Source organism: Gracilinanus agilis, chromosome 3 (assembly GCF_016433145.1).
Source record: "Gracilinanus agilis isolate LMUSP501 chromosome 3, AgileGrace, whole genome shotgun sequence".
Classification (NCBI taxonomy): domain Eukaryota; kingdom Metazoa; phylum Chordata; class Mammalia; order Didelphimorphia; family Didelphidae; genus Gracilinanus; species Gracilinanus agilis.
This window is the reverse complement of record NC_058132.1, coordinates 129,528,386-129,552,629: the sequence shown is the minus strand read 5'-3', so window position 1 is coordinate 129,552,629 and position 24,244 is coordinate 129,528,386. Positions and strand designations below refer to the sequence as shown.

Here is a 24,244-nt window from a genome sequence, read left to right as displayed (position 1 = left end):
CTCACTTTACTTTGCATGAATTCATATATAATTCTTCCTAGATTTTTCTGAAACCATCCTCATAACTTCTTATAGTACAATAGATCAGCACAACTTGTTTAGCCTTTTAAATTAAGAAGTGGGGAGAAAAGAGAAAATATATTTGTTAAGTTTTAAAATTAAAACTTAAATTAAAAAAATTTAAATCCACTCTTCTCTCCCTAAAACATACATTGCTATTCATTGAGAAAATAATCATACCCCATGGGACATCTATGAAATAGGAAGCCAATTCAGAAGCTTCTAACTCAAATGCATGGCAACACAAGAGAGAGTTGTTCTAACCTAGTCCCTAAAAAGGAATTGCTTTTTGAGGAGTTAAGAAATGATAGGAAAAGAACCCTAGTCATCACTGTGACTGCTGTTAACTTAGAGTATTATGCCACAATCTGATGTCTATAGTTATTTCTTAGTGGTTAGGAGATATTAGACTACTTCTCATTGTCAATGGATCTGACTTTCACTCTGACTTCAGTTACAGCATACTGACTGGCTTATGGTGTCATAGATCTTATCAGGGCAGGCAATGGATACTAGATTTTTTTCCACTTGTCATGCTGGTAGAATTTGTCTTGAAACCAAATGTTACCGGAGTAGCAGGTATATGTTTCACAGCTATGAAAGTAACTGGGCAGCACTTCTACATATAAACTTCACTGACTTAATATCATATTTAATCCTTAATGAATGATGTAGTAGTAGGAATTTCAAACTTTAGAAAAAACTAGAAGGGGGAAAGATTTTACTTGGGGATCTTTTGGAGAGTTTTACAAATCATACTAGGTAAAATACATCATATTTACTTGTTATATTTGTTAAAGAGATATGTTTTTCTAATAAATTAGCCTACTAAAGAGCACAAAGACAGAAAGTCTTTAAGTTCCTCATGCTTACAGGTAGTTACAAATACTAGCTTAATTCCTTGCAGCATGGCATAGTGGTCAGAATGCTGTCAGTGAGGGACTTATGTCTGTGTACCCATAGAACTTAGCCTAGTATTTGGCACATAGTAGGCACTTAAATGCTTGTGGACTAATAGACTCCTACCTCAGCCATTTGATTCTGGGAAAGTCATGTAACCCTCTGAGCTTGTTTTCTTGTTTCTAGAAGAGGAATAATGACCAAATGAGATGTGTAAAGCTTTTTACAACTTTATGGTGATATATAAATGTAAGCTATGGTGGGGAAGAAAGGGGAGAACCAAGTTAGAAAGGTAGAGAAAGCACCTAAGCTGAACTCTCCCAGTATTCTCTTAAAAAAAAACACTTTAAAATAAAGCCTCAAATTAAATTCGGGGAATAGTCAACAAAAGATCAGATGAGACATTTTTTAATCCTATGACAATGTAGGAAGAGGGAGGGAGAAATGTTTGATATGAGCAGGAGTAGGAGGGGAGAGGGCATGGAATCCATGTGGATGCAACAACCAGTGGTGGAACTGTGTGGTGGCAACAGCAATAGTAGCCACTTCAGGAGCTTTTAATAGAATTGGTTTACTGTTGAGAAAGAAATTATAAAGGATCCCTGTGTTAGCACTAAGTACAGGACTGGATACTGTTTGGCAACACCATGATCTTTATCCTTTTCTGGGTTACAGAAAAGGTTCAAAGGCAGAGAGGAGCACTTTCAGGCACAAGGGAGCAGGCACCCTGAGGAGCGGTATCAATTATCATCTCAAGGGATCAAGGATGCTTCCTGATCACAGCATCAGAGAATAGACCAGGAGCACAGTGACCATGCCTCTCTCTGGATCATACCACCTTGAAAGCACCAAAAACTTTCCCCCTCCTCCCAACTAGATTTACAAACTTTTTAAAATTTTAAAAAAAAGTTTTTTAATGTTCAGAGTTTTCCTTTAAAAGGTATTCATTCAAGCAAAAATAAAATTGAGAGCAAAAGGGCTTGGACTTTCATGCTACAGGGAGAGGTAAACTCCAAAGAGAGGCTGGTACTTCCTCCAGTGCCTCTTAAAGGGGCCTATTTGAGAGGGTTTTTATCATATTATCAAAAGAGAAGTAACAAATAATTGCCTGGGATGATAACTAGCATGGTCAGATTCCACCTAGACTTTTACACTTGGCCAAGAAAAAATAATTGTTGGGCCATATTGAGTTAGTCGTTTTTGTATTTTCTCCTGATTCTAAAATCATGTTTTCTTCTTTTTTACTATTTTAAAGAACTATAGGAGTGTCATTACTGATGTTACAATGTGATAAAGTGTGTTAAAAGGGTGACAAAGTATGAAACTTAGAACAATGTCTCTCCTTGCTCCTCTCACACCAGGGTCAGAGGTCAATTTTATTTTAAAGGTCAAAGTCAAGAAATGGGCTGGAAAAATGAAAGAACAAAACAAAAAAAATCTGATCATAAAAATCTATTATGGTGACAGGGAAAATTGAGACACAAAAACAGAAGAACGCAATAATGTTAAAACATTCACAAGCAAAGCTTAGAAAAAAAGTAAATTTGTCAGAAGCTTAATAAGAATTCATGAAAGAAGTGTAGCCTTCATAGTCAATAGAGTACCAGTCCTGGAGTTAGGAGGACCTGAATTCAAATCTGAACTCAAGATACTCCCTAGCTGTATAACCCTGGGCAAGCCACTTGACACTTTTCTGTCTTAGAATTAACTAAGACAAAAGGTAAGGGTTTTTTTTGGGGGGGGTGGGGGTGGAGAATTCCAGGAATAACTAAAAATGATTTTCAAAATTAAATAAGAGGATCAGAGGAAAATTGTGTAAATAAATGAGAGCAAAGAAAGAAAATTATAAAACAACAGCTTGGCAAAGGAGGCAGAAAAATTCACTATAGAAAGCCTTTAAAAGTATAATTGGCAAAATGAAGCAGAAAATTAACTGAATCAAAGAAATTCTTAAAAATTAGCACTGGGCAAGTGGAAGCTAATGACTACATGAGCCATCAAAAAACAAAATAATGCAAAAAGATTAAAAAAAAGAAAATGTGAAAAACCTCTTTGGAAAAAATAACTAACCTGGAAAATAGACCAAGGAGAGATAATTTAAGAATTATTGGATTACCTGAAAGCCATGATAAAAAAAAGAATCTTTACATCTTCTTTCAAGAAATTATCAAGGAAAACTTCCCTAAAGTTCCCAAAATGTAAACTTCTAGGAATATTTGTAGCCAAATTCCAGAGCTCCCAGGTCTAAGAGAAAATACTGCAATCAGCCAGAAAGCATTCAGATATCCTGGAGCCTTAATAAAGATCACATGATTTAAAAGCTAACATATTAAAGGAGTGAAGAGCTTGTGCTATTATATTCTGGAAGGCAAAAGAGCTAAGATTACAACCAGGAATAATCCACCCAGCAAAATTGAGTGTAATCATTCAGGGTGAAAATGGATATTTAATAAAATAGGCCATTTTTAAGTATCCCTAATGAAAAGACTGGAGATAAATAGAAAAATCTGACTTGAGAATCATAAGAAGGCAAATATGAAAGAATCGTAAGGGATTCAATAAGTTTAAAATACTTATATTCCTAGATGATTCATGCAACCTTTAAGAACTTTGTCATTATTAGAATAGTTAGAAGGTGTCTACATAGAAAGAGGGCATAGGAATGAGCCAGTTATGTTGGGATGATCTAAAAATTATGGTTGGAATGAGAGAGAGGAATGCACTGGGAGAAGGGGGGAAGGGAGGAAGAATAAGGAAAATTACTTCACAACAAATACATGCACAGAGTTTTATGGTGGAGGGGAAAATGGTGGAGAGGGCAGGCAACCCTTGAACGGAAGTTCTCATCTAAATTGGTTCAAAGAGAGAAAAATACATGTACACATTCAATTGGATACAGAAATCAATCTTAGTAAATTGGGAAGAAGGGAAAGGAGAAAAAGCAGGGTGGGAGGGTTGTAAAAGGGAAGGCAGATAAAGGAAGGCAGTGGTCACAAAACAGATTTAGAGGAGGGGCAGGATAAAAAGAAAGAGAAGGACAAATAGAAGAAACTAGTATTGAGGGAAATGCACAATTAATAATTATAACTTTATGTCAGACATATGAATTCACCCACAAAATGGAAATGGAGAGCAGAATGGATTAGAAACTATAATTCTACAATGTGTTGATGCAGTTTTACGAGTCAAAATAAGCAGGAAGAGCAGAATCCAAGATAAGCAGGAAGAGATAGAGAAATTCCATATAATTTAATTGCAGACAATATAAAATACTTGGAAGTTTACTTGATGAAACAAACCCAGAGATTATATGAAAACAATTACAAAAGACTTTTTCATGCAAATAAAGATCTAAAACTTTGGAAAAATATTAATTGCTCATGGGTAGGCTGAGCCAATATGATAAAAACACTATAATAAAAATGACAATTCTAAGTTAATTTACTTATTCAGTACCATACCAAACTCCAAAAAAATATTTTTATTGCTTGAAAAAATAATAGCAATTCATCTGGAAGAATGAATGATCAAAAATATCAAAGGAAAAATGTGAGGAAGGTGGTTTAGCAATAAATATCAGATTTCAAAATGTATTACAACATGGTTATTATCAAAATAATTTGGTTCTGGCTAAGAAATACAGTAGTGGATCAATGGAATAGATCAGGCATGCAATATGTAGTACAAAATGGCCACTATATTCTAGTGTTTGAAAAATTCAAAGATCCAAGATTTTGTGGCAGGAACTCACTATTTGATAAAAATTGCTAGGAAAACTGTGAAGTAGTTTGGCAGAGCCTAAGCATAGACCACCATCTCATATCATATACCAAAATAAGTTAAAAATAGATCAATGTTTAAGACATAAAGGGCAGATGAAAACAATTCCCTTGTAACTCTTTCTATATAGCTTTAAGTTCTCAACTATGAAGAGAAGTTGGGATCAGAATTCAAGTTCATAATGCTATATAGTAATACATAAAGAAAAATTTCCCTAGCATAGGTGCATCAACCAGCATATTAACTATGCATCCTAAATTCCCACATTAATTTATTTGCTTTTTCATCCAGATATAGATTACTAGTTATTTTTTTTCCAAAAAATCTCTATGCCTCCTCACATTCCAAATTGATGCAGCCTTATCAATTATAATCCTCCTTTTCCCTAAAAGCAGCAGTGAACAACTTTATGGCTTTTCTTCTTGTTTCATACTAAATTGTAATTTTTTACAGCATAATAGTATTCCATCACAATCATATGCCATAACTTGTTTAGCCATTCTCTATTGATGGGTATTCCGTCAATTTCCACTTCTTTTCTACCAACTGGTTGGATAAATTAATAACTACAATAATAGTGCATTAGTGTCCCTGTTTTTTCACATCCCCTCCAACATTTGTCATTTTCCTTTTTTGTAACTTTAGCTGATCTGATGTGAGAGATGGTATCTTCCACCTCCATGACTTCATGATGGCTACAAAGTACCGCCTCCATGTCTTTGCCTTTCAGAATCCTTCTTTTCTTAGTGGTTCAGCATAAATCTTCTGATATAAATACTACAGAGTAAATATGAAAATTATGATCAAATAGTTTTATACCTAAATGCTTTATTTCTATTTCAAACTGCTTGTCATACAAGTATCTGGTAAAACATGATTGTGATATTTTATACATATTAATTTCATAATTTCACCATTGCTGATTGAATGTATTAGAAATTGTATTTTGTTTACAAACTTAGCTTTTATAAAACTGTAAATAAAAAAGGAAACAAAAACTTATTGTACTGTAGTACAGTAATAGGGACCATAAATATTCTACTAATGCTTTATTAATATATGAGATATTCAGTTTGTTTGAGAAATCTTATTTATCCTCTAGTTGACAGACTATTGCTTAAAATATAAATGGCAATTCTTTTAGGATATTGTCGTTTAATCTGGTCTGAAGTCAAATTCTGTCTCAGTTAGTGCTGTGTAACCCTAAGCAAGTCACTTACCTCACTCAGATTGTTTCCTCATTTGTGATATGGAATAGTGATAATTGTACCCACTTCTTTTCTCAGGTGTTGAGAGGATAAAGTAAAATAATATTTGTAAAATGCTTTGCGAAAAAAGAGCTATATAAATGCTAGCTATTGTGAGTAGCTGAGAAAGCCATTTTCTTTGCAGTTCCTCTATTTTGTCCCTGGCCCTGTTTGCTTTGCAGCCTCCACTCCATCTGGTACTTTCCTTATCACTAAAACAGCAAAGACAGTCCTATCTATTGGGGTGGGGGAGGGTTGAAGAGATAGCTAACCTGTGGAAGAGCCTTTTCTGTTATGAGGCTCAGTCCAATCAAGGAATGCCACATTTCCCTTTCCTATCCTTCAAGTCCCAGCAATACGCCTTGTCCAATCCTGAGGTACCCTGTACCCTCCTTCCTATATCAGCTTTGTTCTTTTGTTCCTTCAGAGATTCTTGACCTGTGTAGTTACTAAATTTGGGGTTTGGATTTAGTATTAGTTCTGGTTCTGATTTGTTTCAGCACCAACAATTTTACCCAAGGTATTATTATTCATTGTTACCTGTTCTGATCCTTCTCTCTTCTCTTTGTGTTCCCAGCCCAATCCCAACCACACATTTAATTTTAAAAATTCTTTTAAAATTTTATTTTATTTTTTCACTTTCACATTCTCTTCTTCCTTCCATCTCCTCCTCCCATTTGAGAAGGCAAGAAATATGATACTCATTGTATATATAATTTTGCAAAACATTTCTTCATAAGACACGTTATAAAAAAAAAAGCAAAGGGGGGGCAGCTGAGTAGCTCAGTGGATTGAGAGCCAGGCCTAGAGACGGGAGGTCCTAGGTTCAAATCCGACCTCAGACACTTCCCAGCTGTGTGACCCTGGGCAAGTCACTTGACTCCCATTGCCTACCCTTACCACTCTTCCACCTATAAGTTAATACACAGAAGTTAAGGGTTTAAAATAAAAAAAAAAAGCAAAGGAAATACAGAAAAGAAAAAAATGCTTCTTTCTGTATGAGCCCAACAACTCTCTGTCTGGAAGCATTTATCATCTTGAGTCCTGTAGAATTGCTGTGGATCTCCAAAGTCCCAACCTTGACATATTAGATCATGAGAAAGTCAAGCCTTCCTATTGAATCCATGATGTCCACCTTACCTCCCAGGGCCCACTTGAATGGGCTGAGAACTGACTTCCCGAATGTAGACTTTTTTTCTCATCAGCCTTCCTTTGCAAAGGCAGAGCTCCCTAAAATTCTAACCCTTAGGACCAATGATATTACCTACCCTTCTCTACGTTTTGCTCTGTATTCTCCAAAAACCTATTAAAAGGGAGTTGCCCTTCTGCTCTTTTCTACCCTGTGAAGTTATCTTCTATCTTCATCATTTGAGGAAATTGAGCTTTTGAAAGTCACCTATGACCAAGTCCTTTTCTTAGTCCTTATTTTTGGACTTAATAGTTCTTAGACCATAGAAGATCTTATTCTATTAGTGGAGATGGAGAGTGAACTGACAATGTGCACTGATACTTGTTCCCTTGTGGTTTGTCATTGTGATTTGCCCCAGGGTTTGTTTCTAAGGGCAAATTATCCTTTGAATTCATTGGTGTATCAATCTCAATATTGGCATTCCCAGCAGAATTTTATTCATAGCTTTCAAATGAAATTTCCTCTGAAAAAGTACTCAGTGCACAAAATGTATCATAAATGGCCCAAGTCCTTTATTTTTTTAAAGAAACTCTAAACCCATAATTATCATAGTGCACCCAAATAGAACAATTTAAAGGAGATTTAGTAACAATTTATAACCATAGTTACAATCTGCTGAAAGGCTGGTATTTAAGCCTCGTCATGCTATAGAGCATTTGGAAAGGCTATTAATTAGCCATTTAACATTTTCAATCACTTGTACTTTCTGATCAACTCCTAGTACCACCCCCACTCCCCAGTAAAGGAGCAACCTAGCTAATCTTGTCTGGTAGCCTTTCTCCTATAAAGATAACATTTTCACTTCTGTCAGCTACTGCCATTTTGGTGGCCATCACTGCTGCTATGTCATGCTGGTGGATATTGTTATGTCTGTCATCTTGAGAAATAATACTATTTGGATTTATGAGAAAGGAAACTAGCCATATGCAGAGGAAGAACTATGGGAATAGAAATGCAGAAGAAAAACAACTGCTTGAACACATGGGCTATTGGGGATATTATTGAGGATGAAGACATTAAATGATAACTCTAGTCCAAATATCAATAATAAGGAATTAGGTCTTAATCAATGATACATGTAATACCCAGTGGAATTGTGCATCAGCTAAGAGGGGGATGGGGGTTTTGGGGGAACGGGAAAGAACATGAAATATGTAACTAGGGGAAAATATTCAAAATTAAAATTAAAAAAAGAAATAAGAAAGAATACTATAGATTTCTAGACAAAAGAAAGATAAAATCAACTAGTCCAACTATAAGCTCACTCGCCTATATCTCCTAGCACCAGCTGCCTCTTGGATGGGATTGCCATAACACTGTGGCCAGAGAAAAGACCTTGCCCTTCCTTTCTCAACACTAGAATTATATCTTGTGACTTTAAGAGATGAACTTAAGAGGGAACCAGCCAGCCAGAAGCTGTCTTGTTTTAACGAATCCCCCGAGTTCTTAGCTCTTTAATATCAACAATAAGGGGGCCTCTCAGACAGAGAGAGATCATTCATGACCCAGAGCTTTCATGTGGCCAACAGGTATGGTTATCTAATATGATCCAAGGAGGGAGGGAAGGGGAAAGAACATCTTCTAGACATTTATTTTTTATTTTAAGACATTTGAAAGTTTTTTTATTTTTCCCCTATTACATGTAAAAAAGAACATTTTGCTAGAACTTTCTGCAACATTAACAGTTAGACACATTCTCTTCTTTTCTAAAACTTTGTATTCTTTTGTATTCTTAGCTTATTTTTAGTTTCCCTTTCCAGCTTTTCTTCTTCCCCTTTTCCCTGCCTCAGATAAGATTCTATCCTTGATTCTCTCATCTTAGATACTTGAAGAGAAATACCTGAAGATTTCATCCATTTCCATGACTCCAGTTATGACCACTACTCTGATAACTCCCTTATCTATGTTTATAGATGTTCTATGGATACCAGAAACTCAGTATGCTTTAAATTAAGCTTGTCATCTTTCCTTCACAATTTGATATTCCTGACTTCCCTGCTTCTCCCTCCTGTCACTCTTTCATTCTCCTTGACTCTCCTCACATCAAATCATTAGCTAAGTCCTGTTGGTTTTGCTATCTGTTCACTCTTCCCACTTTAAACTATTCCCATTGCCCTACTTCAGACCCTTATTACTTCTTTCCTCATAATTCATCTTCCTATCTCCTGCCTTTCTTCTTTCTCCTGCATTCAAAGAGTCAACTTCCGTTTCCAGATTGAGCATATCTTAACATACAAGCTTTGATTAGAGAGAATGCTATTACTTAAAAGCCTCTTAATGGCTTCTTGATGCCTACTAAAATCCGAGACTCTAAAATGTTTCTGATTTACTTTTGCAGTCATGGAAGTATCTCTTCCCTTTCATACACTCTAAATTCTAACCAAACTGGATTACTTGCCTTCTCCCAAACATAACCCATCATTCCTTTCTTCTCTGCCTTTATTTAAGCCATCCCCTATGCCTATAAAGGCTTCCCTTAAGTCCTTTCTAGTTGAAATCTTACATGTTTGTAAAAGATTTTCCTTAAAGCTATTTCTTAGCTATCAGCTCCTAACTATGAATTTCACTGGATTCCAAAAATGGAAAGGTCCTCAGATACCATTTTGTCTAACTGTGCCTGAACAAGACTTGCCTTTACATTGTTGACAAGCAGTAACTCAGTTACTGCTTTTAGACCTCCAGAGTCGGGGAATTTGCTGTCTGTTGAGGTATTCCATTCTATTTCTAAACATCTTAATTGCTAGGAAGTTTTTCCTTATGTTAAGTTGAAAAGATGTCGCTTGAAGTTTCTATTTATTGCTTTCATTTATGGTCTATAGAACTGATCATTCTGCTCTGTTCTGGTTTGCTTAACCCTGACTCTAAACCTGTCTGTTCCATTCCTAAGTAGCCTAATTCTCCTATTACCTACATCTAGTTCGTCAACACTTCTTACTCCTAGTGCAGATTTCTCACTGTAGACTAGAATACATTTTCCACTGTGCTATTTAGAATTTCTGGGATTCTGTTTAGAAGTATTAAGCCTCAAGATATGTAGATATATGACAAACTTCCTGTGGACATGTGGGGGGCTTTGAGACTACATTTTCTGTGATCCAATGGGTTTCCAGTTTCTGATGTGATTACCAAAGGGAACCAATGTAGAGCATGACTTAAAATTAGGGGTGGAGCTTAGGCTTGCTCTCTGTCCTACAAAGGGGCCAAAGGAAATGGAAGGAATGGACTGGGGAGCAGTTTGAAGAGATCTTAGCCAGGCATGTGGTCCGATTTTATTCTATCAACATGGGCCTAATTAAAATATTATTTTTCCTCATAATATCAGCCTTCATCATTTTTAAAATAACAGTACATCTTCCCTTGCTATCATCAGAACTTCTCTGTCCTTGAATTATGTAACACAGTTGTTCCTAAAAAGACTTTTAGCTGCTGATCATCTTGTCTCCAATGGTCAAGGCACTGGTAAAGTAGATTGAAGCTTTCCATTTACAGGTATTTCTGACTTTCTTTGGAATAGTCCCTCAACCGGTAATGCAAAGGCAGCCTATAGTCATACCTTAAATCCTCCCATCTAAACTTCATATTTGTATTGATCTATTTTAAATATTACATAAATAATATAAACTTTTTCTAATGCATTGTTCATACAAGTTGATTTCCATTCCATAATTTATATTCCACTCCTGTTTATTGTTTCTCTTAGTCCCTGACCTCCTTTGAGGGAGTGGTTAACAGTTATAATATGAACTATTCATTCTCTATATTCTGGTCTAATATGCTCCCTTTTATAGAGAGCCAGATCCCTATATAGTTTTGGGGTCCTGAGTGGCATTGGTGGCATAGGATTGTTAAGACAGGAAAAGGAAAATGAGAACAAGCAGACTAGTGGTTAGCCCATGCTGCTCTAATGCAATGGGATTTGGACTTTATTTTATACTGGTTTCAAAAAAAGAACACAAAGAAAGAGTCATACCTGTGAAGGGGTAACAAATCATACACAACCCATTAAAGTCTAAAGAGCAAAGGTATAAGTACAAAGACAATGGCCAAATTCCAACCACCAATTTAGTAGGGGATAATTCTGGGAGCAGAAATATTTCATGGAGATGCTCTGGATTATAGGTTTGTACCTGGTCAAATAAAGTCCAGACTAAAGGCTCCAGTTTTATCTAAGTATGCAGTCTTATCTAAGTAATGTTTGTTAGGGTTCAGGCTTCTTAATTATCAAGGAGAGGAATCATTAACTCAGTAGATGCTGGTCTGCTAAAGACTCAAAGCTTTCCAATAAGAATATTAAGAAAGGTGAGGATCTAAAATTGAGTCAAAAGAGGAGCCGAGCCTCAGATTTTTACCTTAGATAACCCATTTTGTCTGCGTCCTGACATGCAGTGCAGAAAAATCATACACACAGTTTTACTTGTCGATGATTTTGTAATGGGATCCAGATAAAATATCTATTACAGACTCTGTTTCTCTAAATGACTCCTAATAGCCTTTTGGAGGGATCAAGTTGTTTTTGGATTAACCTACCTGCTGGTACCAGAGCCTTTCAGGGCTTAGGTGACCAGAACCAAACACAAAGACTGCCTCAGCCTGGATTGGTCACGTAGGGAATCCAGATAACAGGCCCTAAATTTGATCCTATTTCTCCAATGGCTCTCAACATAATTCCTACTTTTTTTTTTTTTGAAAGAAGTTAGAGAGTGGTCACAACTATCAGTTATAGAGAGTTTAGAAACTACAAAAGGATTCTCAGATTTATAGATTATGATAAAGGACCACGTGTCTCTCTATTGCTCTTAATGTCTTTTTCTTTTGTTTTAAATTTAAGAGATTTTAGTTCAATTTGAATTTGTCTTATTGTAGAACTGAGTGATTTAATGAGAAATGGAAAGCAAAACATAACCATAAGGAATAAAATAGGGCATTCACATGTTGGGGTGTGTGAATCTCTCTTATGAGATCCAAGGAAAGGTGGTCTTCCTTAGGGCTCTTGTAAACATAACTAACTTATAAGTTACACAAATTTGGGGATAAAAAGAAGAGGACAAAAGCAATGATCAAATGATAGCTAGATGCATTGACAAAAAGCCAATTAGGGGGCAGTCCCCTTTGGCACAAGAGTGTACATTCAAAACAGATGCATTCAATTCCCCATAGTTCAATCAACTGCACCCCAAAGTTCATTTTGGATCTTCTTAATGCATTGAAGGTTTCTGCAGGCATCTTCATGGTGTCTTCTTCCAAACAGGTTCGTCGTCTGGATTCTAGGGAGGTGGCAAATTTCTTATCCTGAAATTACTCTCAAAAGAATTTCAACTTTACATTATAGATTATAAAACATACATTCTCCCCTGAAGAGGGTTAAGGCTAACATCCAGATCAGTTAAGGATACATGGCTGAGTTTCGGGGTTGTGTGAATCAATTGGTAAAAGAAATTTTAAAAATTTAAAAAATTCAAATAAAAGAGAGAAGAAAATATCTTGTGAATGAAATGCAAAATATCAAAGTCTTATGGACAAAAATGTAGGGAAAATTAAACTTATAGCAGGTCCTTGAATCAAGGCCCAAGTAAAGTGATTTTAGCAGTGGTGCAATTACCCAATTAGGAGCCAGGACTATAGAAAGTTACCACACTTGTAAGAGAAAGAAAGGACCCATTTTTTTGTGTGTGTGTGAGAAAGGGATGTGTCTTTCACTGGTCTGATTTGCCTGCACTTGAGCCAGGATAATGGCCAATCTTTGGTACTTAACCTAGGATGAAGTTCAAGGAAGTCCAGTCTCTAACATATGTCAGAAAAACTGCAACCCTGAACCCCAATCACTAAGTTTAAGTCCTTCGATATTGGCATGAGAAAGTTTTGTCAATCCTTCTTGAATTGGTATGGTCTTTTTTGACCTTGTGATGCTAGGAACTGTGCAGTTTCTTACCAATCCCATTGGACTGGGTGGTCTCCTTGATCTTGTGGCTCTTTTGTTGCCTTCTCCTGGAATCAGACAGAATCATTAATTATAGTCCCACGATATTTACCAATTCATGGCAGGTTTCCACAGACCAAGGCTTTGTGGGTATGCTTTAATATTAAACTTATATTATTGTAAAATCAAAAGGATCAACATTGATTTTATGTACTTTAAGTATTAAAAAATGAGAAAAAGGGAAAAAATTATTCTATAAAAAATTAAAGAGAAAAGCAATAAAAAATTAAAAATTCAGGGAAAAATACAATGTTTTTTAAGTAAAAAACTTTTAAATTCAAAATTATATATATATATATATATATATATATATATATAGTTTAGATTTAGTGAAATGTCTTTTACCCAAAACTCAGATCCATTTCCTGTATGAATAAAACCTCAATCCCCATATTATAATTCTGAGGTATTATTTGTTTCTTTGTATTTGTAATTGGTCAGAAGTTATACAAATTTATACAAATAAATTAATTTACAAGAGGTTCAAACTAACTTTCACTGAAACAACACTTGGGATGGGTACCAGTTTCATAAGTAAACAGTGGAACATATTGCCTTACTTTACATATTCAAATTTCTGGGACTTCAACTTTTATATCACTTTGCTTTGAATATGGCAAAAGGAGGGAAGGGAGTATAACACTGTTTGACTTCAGGTAAAAGTCAGAGATTATTTATGAGTGATATCTTTCTTTTGAATGGTGAATATCCAATTCAATCATCCATAAATGAGTAATATCAGTTGCAAATCCAATGACTTTTACCTTAAACAGTAATTATTACAATAGCATTTGTAAAGTTTCCAAGATTTACATACTCAATGAAAAACCATAATGTTACAAAATATGATAAACAAATTTTCTTTTTCAACAATTTCTCAATGAATAAATTATCTAGTAATTCTTTCTAGTAATATAGAAAAAGAGTGAGCAACTTTGCTTGGAATTAAGTTTTCATTACTGTTTTCTTGATTAGAGAGGGTTAAGACAGGGGCTGGTTAGTCCCTTAACTTATTGTGATAGTCAGTTTACTTTAAACCTTTTGTTCATAATACAAATCATATATTATTGCAAATAGGCATGATCAATTTTTAACAAATAGCTTTTATACATATTTTGCATTTGAACATATGTTTTCAGTTTTCACAAAGTAAGGTACATGATTTGATAACATTCAATAACAATTTCATTAAAACCCAATATTTGTAATAGCTTTGCTTGCAACATTATTGTCTACATCACATCATAGTTCAATAAGGCTGCTAATTACCCCTTTAGGTTCTAAATTTACTGTAAGGAAGGGGTTAATAAGTTTGTTAGTAGTTCTAAGCTTTTTAGAAGCAAGGAAAATTCCTTTCCTCAGTAGCAGGTTATTTTTCTTTTTTTCTTTTTTTTTTGACTATTTAAATTATTGTACTTGTAATATTTACATGTTTTGATCTTGATATAAAATTACTCTTCAAAGGCTATTGATTTAAAAACTTCAAATTTGCAACCAGATACCTTGGAATATTGTTACATTTGAAAAAAAAGATTTTAGTCTTATTTCAGGTTTCTTAGGATTACTGAGATGATCAATATTTCTAGTTAAATGCATTCTTCATTATATGTTATAATATTGACAAGTTTGTTAATTAGTTTTAATTGCATCAATATCACTACAAAGTAAAAGACATTATAATAATATTAATGCCATCACGATCAAGTACATATTAACAATGATATCAAATTATTATGAGGGTTATGCATTTTATTATGATTTTATATTCTGGATTTGAATGCATTACAATAAATCACAAATATTCTGAGAATACAAATTAATTTCTTGTGTTATAATGCATGTTAATTTTCAATAACATTTTATAATAACAGATTAATAATATTTGAATTGTCTTTTTTCTAATAGCTTTGACTATTACATTATAATCTCAATTCTAATCCCAATCTATTCAATTAATCTTTAAGGACTAGTGGAATAGTGAACATAGGTAACATAATTTGGCTAGGATCTAATACCTTAAAGCTTAGTTTAAAGTTATCACAATAATAATTTTTTGCATATTCTGATATTAATTGAAACAGAGATAACTACTGAAGTTGAGCCAGATTTCTGTAAATTACAAAATTAACATTAGCTTCTTATTAATTGTTTCCCTTTACTGAGTTTGAGTTAGTAAAAACTGTTGATGAAAATATTTATAGTCAGAGCCTCTCCCTCCTATGTGTAGAAGGGGTTAAATTACTTTTGAAACCTGTCAAAGGCTGCAGCCACTTTTCAAGGGGCTGTGCTCTTTAACTCTTTAGTTACTGCATTTATAAAATTTGCATGATCATTTTTAAACCTTGATGATTTACCACTTCCAAATGAATATTAATTTAAACTTCACTACGTCCAAATTGTCCCTGATTAAAACTTCTTAACAATGTTTCATCTCATTATTATTATTATTATTATTATGTCTGTCATAATGATCTGTGATCAGTGATCTTTGATGTTACTATTTTCATTGTTTTGAGAAGCTATGAACCATATAAAATATTGAATCTAATCAACGAATGTATGCATATCCTGACTTTCACTCAGCCTTTCTTTTGACTCTTTCTCTCTCTGAAGGTCTCCCTATTCTCTAAGACAGAATAATATTAAAGAGGGCTAATCAATAACCCTGCAATGGCCTCTACATTTTCAAGTGAAGAAAGACCCAATGTGGTAAACTTCCCTGTTGTCTTATTTTAAGAAATTGCTACAGCTACCCAAATCCCCAGCAGCCACCATTCTGATCAGTCAGTAGCCTTCAACATCAAGGCAGGACTTTGATTAAAAAAAAAAAAAAAGACTACAACTAGCTGAAGGCTCAGATGATGACTACCAGTTTTAATTGAGAATGTAACATTCTTATACACATTACTAATATAGCACACTTCATAGAATATAGTATAAATATATTTCATATGCACTGGGAAACCAAAAAATTTGTGTGGCTCATTCTATTGAGGTATTAGCTTTATTGTGGTGGTCTGGAATGGAACCTGCAAAATCTCCAAGATATGCCTGCATATAATCTACAACTTCTAAATAAAAAGACATCAGTTTCATTTCAACCATACTCCAAAATCCAAATGGAAATAGAATATTTTTACTTGTCCTCTATATTATATAGAGTTTCTGATTTCATATTTGGTTAATATTAATAAGAACTCACATTTATATAGCACTTTCAGGTTTGCAAAAAACTTTGCAAATATTATTTTATTTTTTCCCAACAACCCTTAGATGAGGAAAATGAGGCTGAAACAGTTAGATGACTTACCCAAGATCATACAGCCAGCAAATGACTGAGACTGGATTTGAACTCAGGTCTTTCTGACTCCAGATCCAATGCTCTATCACATCAAAGAACTGCCTCAATTATATTTATATTCCATTATAATTTCTACAATAAGGTCCTAATTCAATAATGCATTGTGGAAGAGATCCCAAGTTCTCAAAGTTAGTGTAGCACAAGCTTTGTTAGATGCTGTCAAAATGAGAAAGCTTCAAACATATGACCGGAGATGAACTGGGCATTTATTACTCAGAACCAGAGGGAGAAAATTTTAGCTCAATCCAGTTCTCGAGAAGGAACTGATCTGGAGGAAATATCTTATCAATCAATCAGCCTCCATAGTCTTATATCCTTGCTGCCCTTTCTCCTAGCTTATGGAAATGCTGGCATGGACCTTCTACTACTCCCCACATAAGAAGAAAGGGAGTCCTTTGGGAAAAGGGTTGAATCAGATTAAATCTCTATTCTATCTATTCATGTCACCTCTCATATATCAGTAGTCTAGGGGTAAAAATCTAAGGAAATCAAAAGGAAAGACATATTTCTGTTCCTTCTCAAGCAAAAGAAGTATACCTCTTAGCTATCAACTTAGCCTCTACCACTAAATGCTGGTTACACAAAAGACCATCACAAATAGTAAATAACAAGAAAAAACAAACAGAAATAGAAACACTAAAATGTACCAAAAATATATGAATAAATTAACTCTTTGGCTTGGAGAAGGCAAAGTTGTAGATCAAACAAGGAGAAAGCAAATAGTTTTAGCTGAGAGCAATCCACCTTTAGCACTCTCCAAAGTTTAAAAGTCTAAAAGTCAAGGAAAATTATGAAGTTAGCTTCCCATAACATCCTGCAACTCCAGGGCTCCAATTTGCCATTCAGCCATTCAAAAGTTCCCACTTTATTTTTCCTGCTTACCATCCTTCCTGAAGTCTTCTTTTTTAATGTGCCTGTAACTGAAATAGGTCCTATATGTAGATCTTCAGTGATTTATGGTGTACTTGCCATTCCCTCAGCTAAACAGGAGTCATGTCTCCTTCCAAATACCCAGCACACTGCATAGGGCTGTCCCTCTTCTTTGCCTGAGTGGGATGGGCATCTTACATTATTAAAGAAATTCATGTTCATATGCTGGTTCTACTAGATGACCTCTGATGTCCCTTTCAACTCTATGATGGTTTTATGCTAATAAAAGTATAATAACAAAATTAATGACACAATATTTCCTAACACACCATATGCCTCTGCTGCCTTTCTATTTCCAATTTAGCTCATGATCTGCCTCTGATTCTCCAGATGTCACCATTATGCCTCATCTGCCTTCTCAACCTAAAAGCTCCTTTAGTTCTTTCTCATCTTGCTCCACCTCCCTTTTTTTCCTTTCAGACTTTTCATCCTCATCCCAGATTGACTCAATTTTTAATACTCAATATTTTCTCAACTCCCTCAGCTGCCTCTACCCTTTGTTTGGAGGGCTGGTGGGCAGAACAATAAACACCTCCAAAAGTATTTCTTTAAAGAGAGCTCAAAGTGTTCCAAGTAATTTTCTATTTTCTATCAGTAGCTCTGCTTGGTTTTTACTCCAATCATTTCCATGCCCATATAGAGGCTATTTCCTGGTTCTCTGTTCACACCTGTAGCAGCTTCTTTCTATATTGTCTTCTCTCATTAAACTGTAAACTTCTTGAGGGTAGAGATCATGTTAGTTTTATTTTTTATCCTCTACACTTAGTCCCATGCCAGACACATAGTAGATGCTTAATAAATGTTTATTGAATTAAATTGATTTTACATTCTCTGAAATTCTATTCTCCCATTGGCAAGTTATTCTCAGAATATCTATTTAGAAGAAGGGTTCAGGACAGCCATCCTTCTTTCATTCTGGGCTCTCTTCCTGACTTTCTGTACTTCTTTTTCCACTATGCCCCCTTCTCCTCCTTTTCAGCAACATTTTATGTATTGTCTTCCCCTCATTAGAATGTAAGCTTCTTGAGGAGGGAGAATTGCCTTTTCATTTGTATTTGTATCCCCAGTGCTTAGCATAGTGCCTGGTACATAGTTAAGTGCTTAATGAATGAATGTTTATTGATTTGGTTATGTTATGTTCTAGGCATTGTACTAGACAATGTAACAGCAATTAGATATGAACAAGACCTGGTTCCATGCCCTCAAAGAATGAACAAATTATATTCTTATTCACTCACATTTTTAGGCACTTTATGGTTTACTTTAAAGGGCTTTATTCATCACCCTATGAAACAGGTAATGCAAATCGTCTTATCCCCATTTTACACACAAGGAAATTATTTCAGAGAATATAAACAAGCTTTCCAGTGTCACATAACTAGTGAATAAAGAAATCAGATATGAACCCAGGTCTGCTGACTCTAAGTCCCATGTTTTTTCCACACCATCACACTGTTTTTCATAAAGAATAGCTTACATATAGATAATAATTTGTAGCACATTTTTCTCATGACAGTCTTGTGAGATAACTAGCACAAAAATTTTTATCTTCAGTTTTGGATGAGGAATCTATAACCTAGAAGGAGAGTTAAGAAATACCCAAGTAATTATAATGAGATAGATATCAGGCTGAGGTACAAAGGAAGTATGTTAGAACAGTACAAAGAGGGGGAGAAAGAGAAGGAGACATAGGGGTAAAGACCAGAGATAAAGATACAGAAAGAGAGAAATGGAGACGGACTGAAGCAGAGAGACAGAGAAACAGACAGAGACAGAGAGATGATAACAGGAAAGAGATTGGCAGTTGGGGGGAGAAATGGATAGCTAGATAGCATTAATTTCTTGGGTTTGTAAATTTAAAATTAAAATTTGTTATTAAATATATTAAATTTTATCATTACCTAACTAGTCAGCATATAGCAATTTCTAGATAGTTATTCATTGCCTTTTGCATTATAATAAGCAGAATCCAAACTCAATAAACCATTATAAAGGGGATCTCCAGATTTTCTAAATCTTCATTTTAAACAATGGCTTCACTTTTTGCTTCCCTATTCTTCTCCACAACCAAACAATCCCCCTTACATGTTTTTTGCAGACTTTTTAGAATCTTTTCAACAGCCTACTGTTACTCATTGAGCCTAATCACAAGATGTGGACAGAAATAAATCTTTTGAAAAAGACAAAATGCCAACTATTTGAAATAAACTAGTTTTGAAGGCAAATAGCTGTAAATTGTTCTTACAACAGAGTAAGAGAGTTCAGAGAAAACCAGTAGGTAGATGGCAATGTTTTCATTTCTTAGCTAAGTATCTGAGGAAAAGAACATAGCACTAATTTTTTTTCTTTTAAAAATCATTTCATACATCTCCCTACTTAAAAATGTGATGACATATGTGGCTGTAGAGGACTCTTTAATTTAAAGATATTGAGGTGAATTTGTTTTGCTAGACTAATGTTAGATGCGAATATAAACCTTTCCTGAAATTTTCTCCTTCTATATACTTCTTGAATAAGAATGAACCAGTTTCTTTAAATTTTACATGATTTCTTCAAAACAACAAACAAATTTCATTTGTATCTCTTCTGTATTTTTTTAAAACCCTTATGTTCCATCTTTGGATCAATATTGTGTATTGCTTCTAAGACAGAAGAGTGGTAAGAGCTAGGGAATGGGGGTTAAGTGACTTTCCCAGGGTCAACACAGCTAGACAGAACCTAGGACCTTCCCATTGCTAGGCCTGGCTCTCAATCCACTGAACTACCCAGCTGTCCCCTCTTTTGCATTTTTCTTACAATATTTGTTACTTCTAAATATTATAAAGCAGAAAATGATTGAATACTGTTTCCTTACTACAAAAAAAGGAGATTGGTCAAAATGATCTTTAAGGTTACTTTCTGGCTCTAATATTCTAGGACTATGCATTTGTTTTCAGTGAAAGGATCATTCCCATAAAGTTGATATGCATTATTAGTCTAAAAAAGAAGTACACTCCAATTTAGAAAATGTTAAATAAAATAAAAACATATGAAAAGTTAAAACCTATATGAAAGTACCCATTCTGATAGTTTGTGAGGAAGATCAGAGAACAGAAGAGACAACACCCTTTGATATAGGCCTTTGTTTTTCAATTATATGATGATCAAATCTTTTCTCTCTCCTCTCTCTAGATTCCCACCTCTAAGAAATGATTGTGCTACCTTTTAAAAGAATTCATATACTAATAGTCCTCCTTTTCCCCCAAATTAAAGAAGAAATGGACAAAGTCAGTTCTTCAGGATATTATCTATCTGGTGTGGGATACTGTGAAATTTCTCTTTGTCTTTCTGGTTGCTTAATTTTTCTTTTGTGTAGTTAGAATTTTGTACCCATGGACTTCATTTCCCAGCATCCCACTTTCGTCCCCACATTATATCCTTACGTTTTGTGGATAAAAGTTTGGTGTAACCCTGCCCTTGCTCTTTTCTCCTGCTTTTGCAATCTGGGAAACTGCTCTTTACTCAGGCTATTTCATTCCTTTACTTCAAGTGATTATTAATAAATCTTATAAAATATAATATTTGGAGTTATTATATATTAATTTTAATCTTACATTTATGGCAACTACAAAGGGATAGAATCCTTGATTTTCTTTTTTTTAAGAAAGCCTTTGAGTAAAGAATAGGGAGTAGATAAATTTTACAAAGCCACACTTCTCTCCTGCTGCTGCTTGCTCCTGCTGTTTTTTTCCGCTGGCCACCCCACCTGCCTGCCCACTGCTTTTGTCTGCATGACTTAGCCTCGGGCTTCTTGCTGAAAGGGATGAGCCAAGGCCTCCAGAGCACTGCTGATCCCCTGAGGTTCCTCTGCAGAGGGTGAGATCTAAATCCCCCTTTCCTTTGCTTGCTGCAGCTTCTCAAACCAAGTTTTTTTCCCCAAGATCATCCCCTTCCACACTGCCCAGCCCCACCCCATCTAGCTTCCAAGCAGATTTTTAAACTGATAGGAGACTTGAGGTATCATGAGTCCATTGGTTTTACCCCTGTGGGGGGAAGGGACAGAACTTTTCTCCCAAACATTCCTTGTGAGACTTACTCCTAGCCAGTGCATACCAGGGTAGTACCACCTATGGACAGGAAGTAGAGATTGCAAGCATGGCCCAGTTTCCTGCCTATCTCAAACAGCTCCTGTTTCCAGAGAGCCTTACTGAGCTCACATAGCTTATAGTTTTGGGGTGTCTTTTCTTACTACCATTCCTGGATGCACTTGTCCTTGCAGTTAGCTTGAGTAATTCTGAGATTCATAGGGAAGATTCATCTCCCTACACCCACTTGCCATTTTGGACTGCCAAGTCTCTGCAACACACCCAATATGGGTGTCCACACTATGCCCAGGGGAGGTATGGGGAACCAAAGGAATCTAAATGGATTATGATACTGGGGAGGGAGGGAAAGGAACCTTAATGAGTCTGGAGGTCAATTTTAAGCCTTTTCAGACTCCATTGTTTTATTGATGTTAACTCTTTCAGTTTTGTTCCCCTCCAAATAGTGAACCAAGTCTCTATTGGAACTGGATAAAAGGACTCTTGAATTCAATGCCAGTATCTTGTCATGCTTATTGTATTTGCTGAATGCTTGCTTTAAAATGCAATTTTGTTTTTCATGTTCACATATTAATCTGATCTATGCTACTCTGTTATGCTGAATCACTTTCAGCTACTGTGTTTTGGCTATTAGCTATATGTTCTGTTACATTGTCTTCATTTATATTCTACCCCTATGACTGGACTGGAAAAAATACCATTGTAAAAGTCCATAAACAACTTGCACAAACTCTTTTCAATGGCAAAACCACATAGGTCCTTATGGATGTTGGGTTTGTCACCAGATCCATCGAAGTCACATGTTGCCTAAATGGCTTTTTGTTCCCTTTTGCCCTTATTAATTGTCACATAGATGATGATGGAAGGGTTCCATCAAACTTGTTACAATCTGTATACAACCTTTGGAAAGTTTAATGACATAAATTTTTTTAATTAATTTTAAGGAGTCTTCAGAAGTGATTTTCAGATATCTAGTAGCATTTACCTGCCTCTGAGTTGTTTGTAGCAAGAGGTAAGAGTCCATTTTTAGTTTAAGTGAAGTGCAATAGCACTATTTTCCCCATCTCAGCATTTATAAAAATATAATGGATGAGACATACAAAGTGTGGGTTTTGAGAAAAAAGTTGTATGCTGGGGAACTATATTTCCCAGCATTCTCTACAACTTAAAAAAATGTATGCTGGAGGAACTACATTCTCAAGTATGCCTATAATCTCCCAGGGTTCCCTCCCCCCTACTTCCTGGTGTGGGATTGGCCTATAAATGGACCAATCCCATGCCAGGGAGGGACATTTTGAAGGGGCCTTGGAGCTGGGGAGCAGTGGAGTGGAGGGAAGAGCTTGCCAGAAAAGAGACCTTTTTCATTCATTTTTAAAGACCTTCCCTTTTCCTACTTCCTCTGCTTTATGTACTTTTATTTCTTAAAATAGACATGCCTTTTGTGGCTGTTACAACCTTATCCAGGAGGTGGGAAGGTTTTCCTAGGGGGCATGATACCTCTCAGACTTTCAAGAGGGAGCATTACCCAGGTAGCCTATTGGCTTCTGGGTGTTTTTTATAGTTTTAACTCTTCTGCTTACTCTACCCTTCCACTAGAATGAACTCAATTGTTGGTGATATTTTAGACCCAAAAGGTTTTCATCAGCAGTACAGAAGTTTGTATTTTTTTCTGGGCTCCTCTGCCACATTTTGGAATGATGCCAATAATAGACTTTATTATAATAGTGTAATAGACACCAGGTTTGAAAGATTTGCTAGATCTGAAGAACTTGTGATAAGTATCCATGAGTTTCAAAGGTGTTTTTTTTTTAAAAATGTCACAGAGCAACTCATGTAAATCCTATATGATAATGGGTTTGTTTGCTATTGTCATTAAATGGGCCACTATGATTTTGGGGATTTGGGTACTTCTTTAATGTGCATTAGCTGCTATAGTACTGTTTTTTTTTTATAAAGCTGTTTTCTTAGTGAAAATTATTTGCACTCACACTGTGACTCATGGCCATGTTAAGAAGGAAATGGATCTCATTTTTGGCTAAGAAAACTTTGTATTCTGCCTCTCCTGGGCAAACATTATGTCACTGATTGTGAACTATATATTTTTTTATTTTTTAAAAATTTTATTATTGCTTTTCCTTTTATGTGCATTAGAGTATTTGATTTTTCTTTTTTTCTCTCAACTTTTGTACTTGAAGCACATTACCAATATTAATCTTTTTCTGATTTTGCAGTAATATAAGTTTAAAATGTGTATTTGTTCTAATAGTAATGCATACCCCAAAGCTTTAGACTATGAAAACCAGCCATTTATTGATAAATGTTATGGGACTGTAATAAATGATTGTGTCTTTTCCAGGAAAAGGGAACAAAAGAGCCATTAAACAGTGCCAAGAAGCATAAGGTCAAGAAGACCAACCAATCCCAATGGGACTGATGAGAATCTCCACAGTGCCTACAAGCACAAGGTCAACAAGACCAACCAATCCTGGTGGGATTGATGAGATCGGCACCAAGACAGAGGACTTGTTTGAGGTTCGAGGTTGTGGTTCTTTGACATACGTCAGATACAGGTCTTCCCAATGCCACATTCAGACAAGTACCGAAGTTTGGCTCTCATCCTGGGTCCCCTACCCCTGAGAGTGGAAGTAAAATCAGACCAGGGAAACATACTTCATTTTTTGCAAAGAAAAATCTAGTCCTTTTTCTTTCTTTCATAGT

At 35.3% G+C, this 24,244-nt stretch overlaps 1 protein-coding gene across 1 annotated transcript in view; it reads left to right on the top strand.

Annotated features, from left to right (window-relative positions):
- CCNA1 (cyclin A1) overlaps window positions 1-24,244 on the top strand; it is a 181,336-nt gene that overhangs the window by 3,683 nt on the left and 153,409 nt on the right. The window contains exon 2 of the mRNA XM_044668956.1: window positions 1,636-1,697. Within this exon, the coding sequence (XP_044524891.1) occupies window positions 1,636-1,697 (62 nt within the window). The remainder of the gene's footprint in view (window positions 1-1,635; window positions 1,698-24,244) is intronic.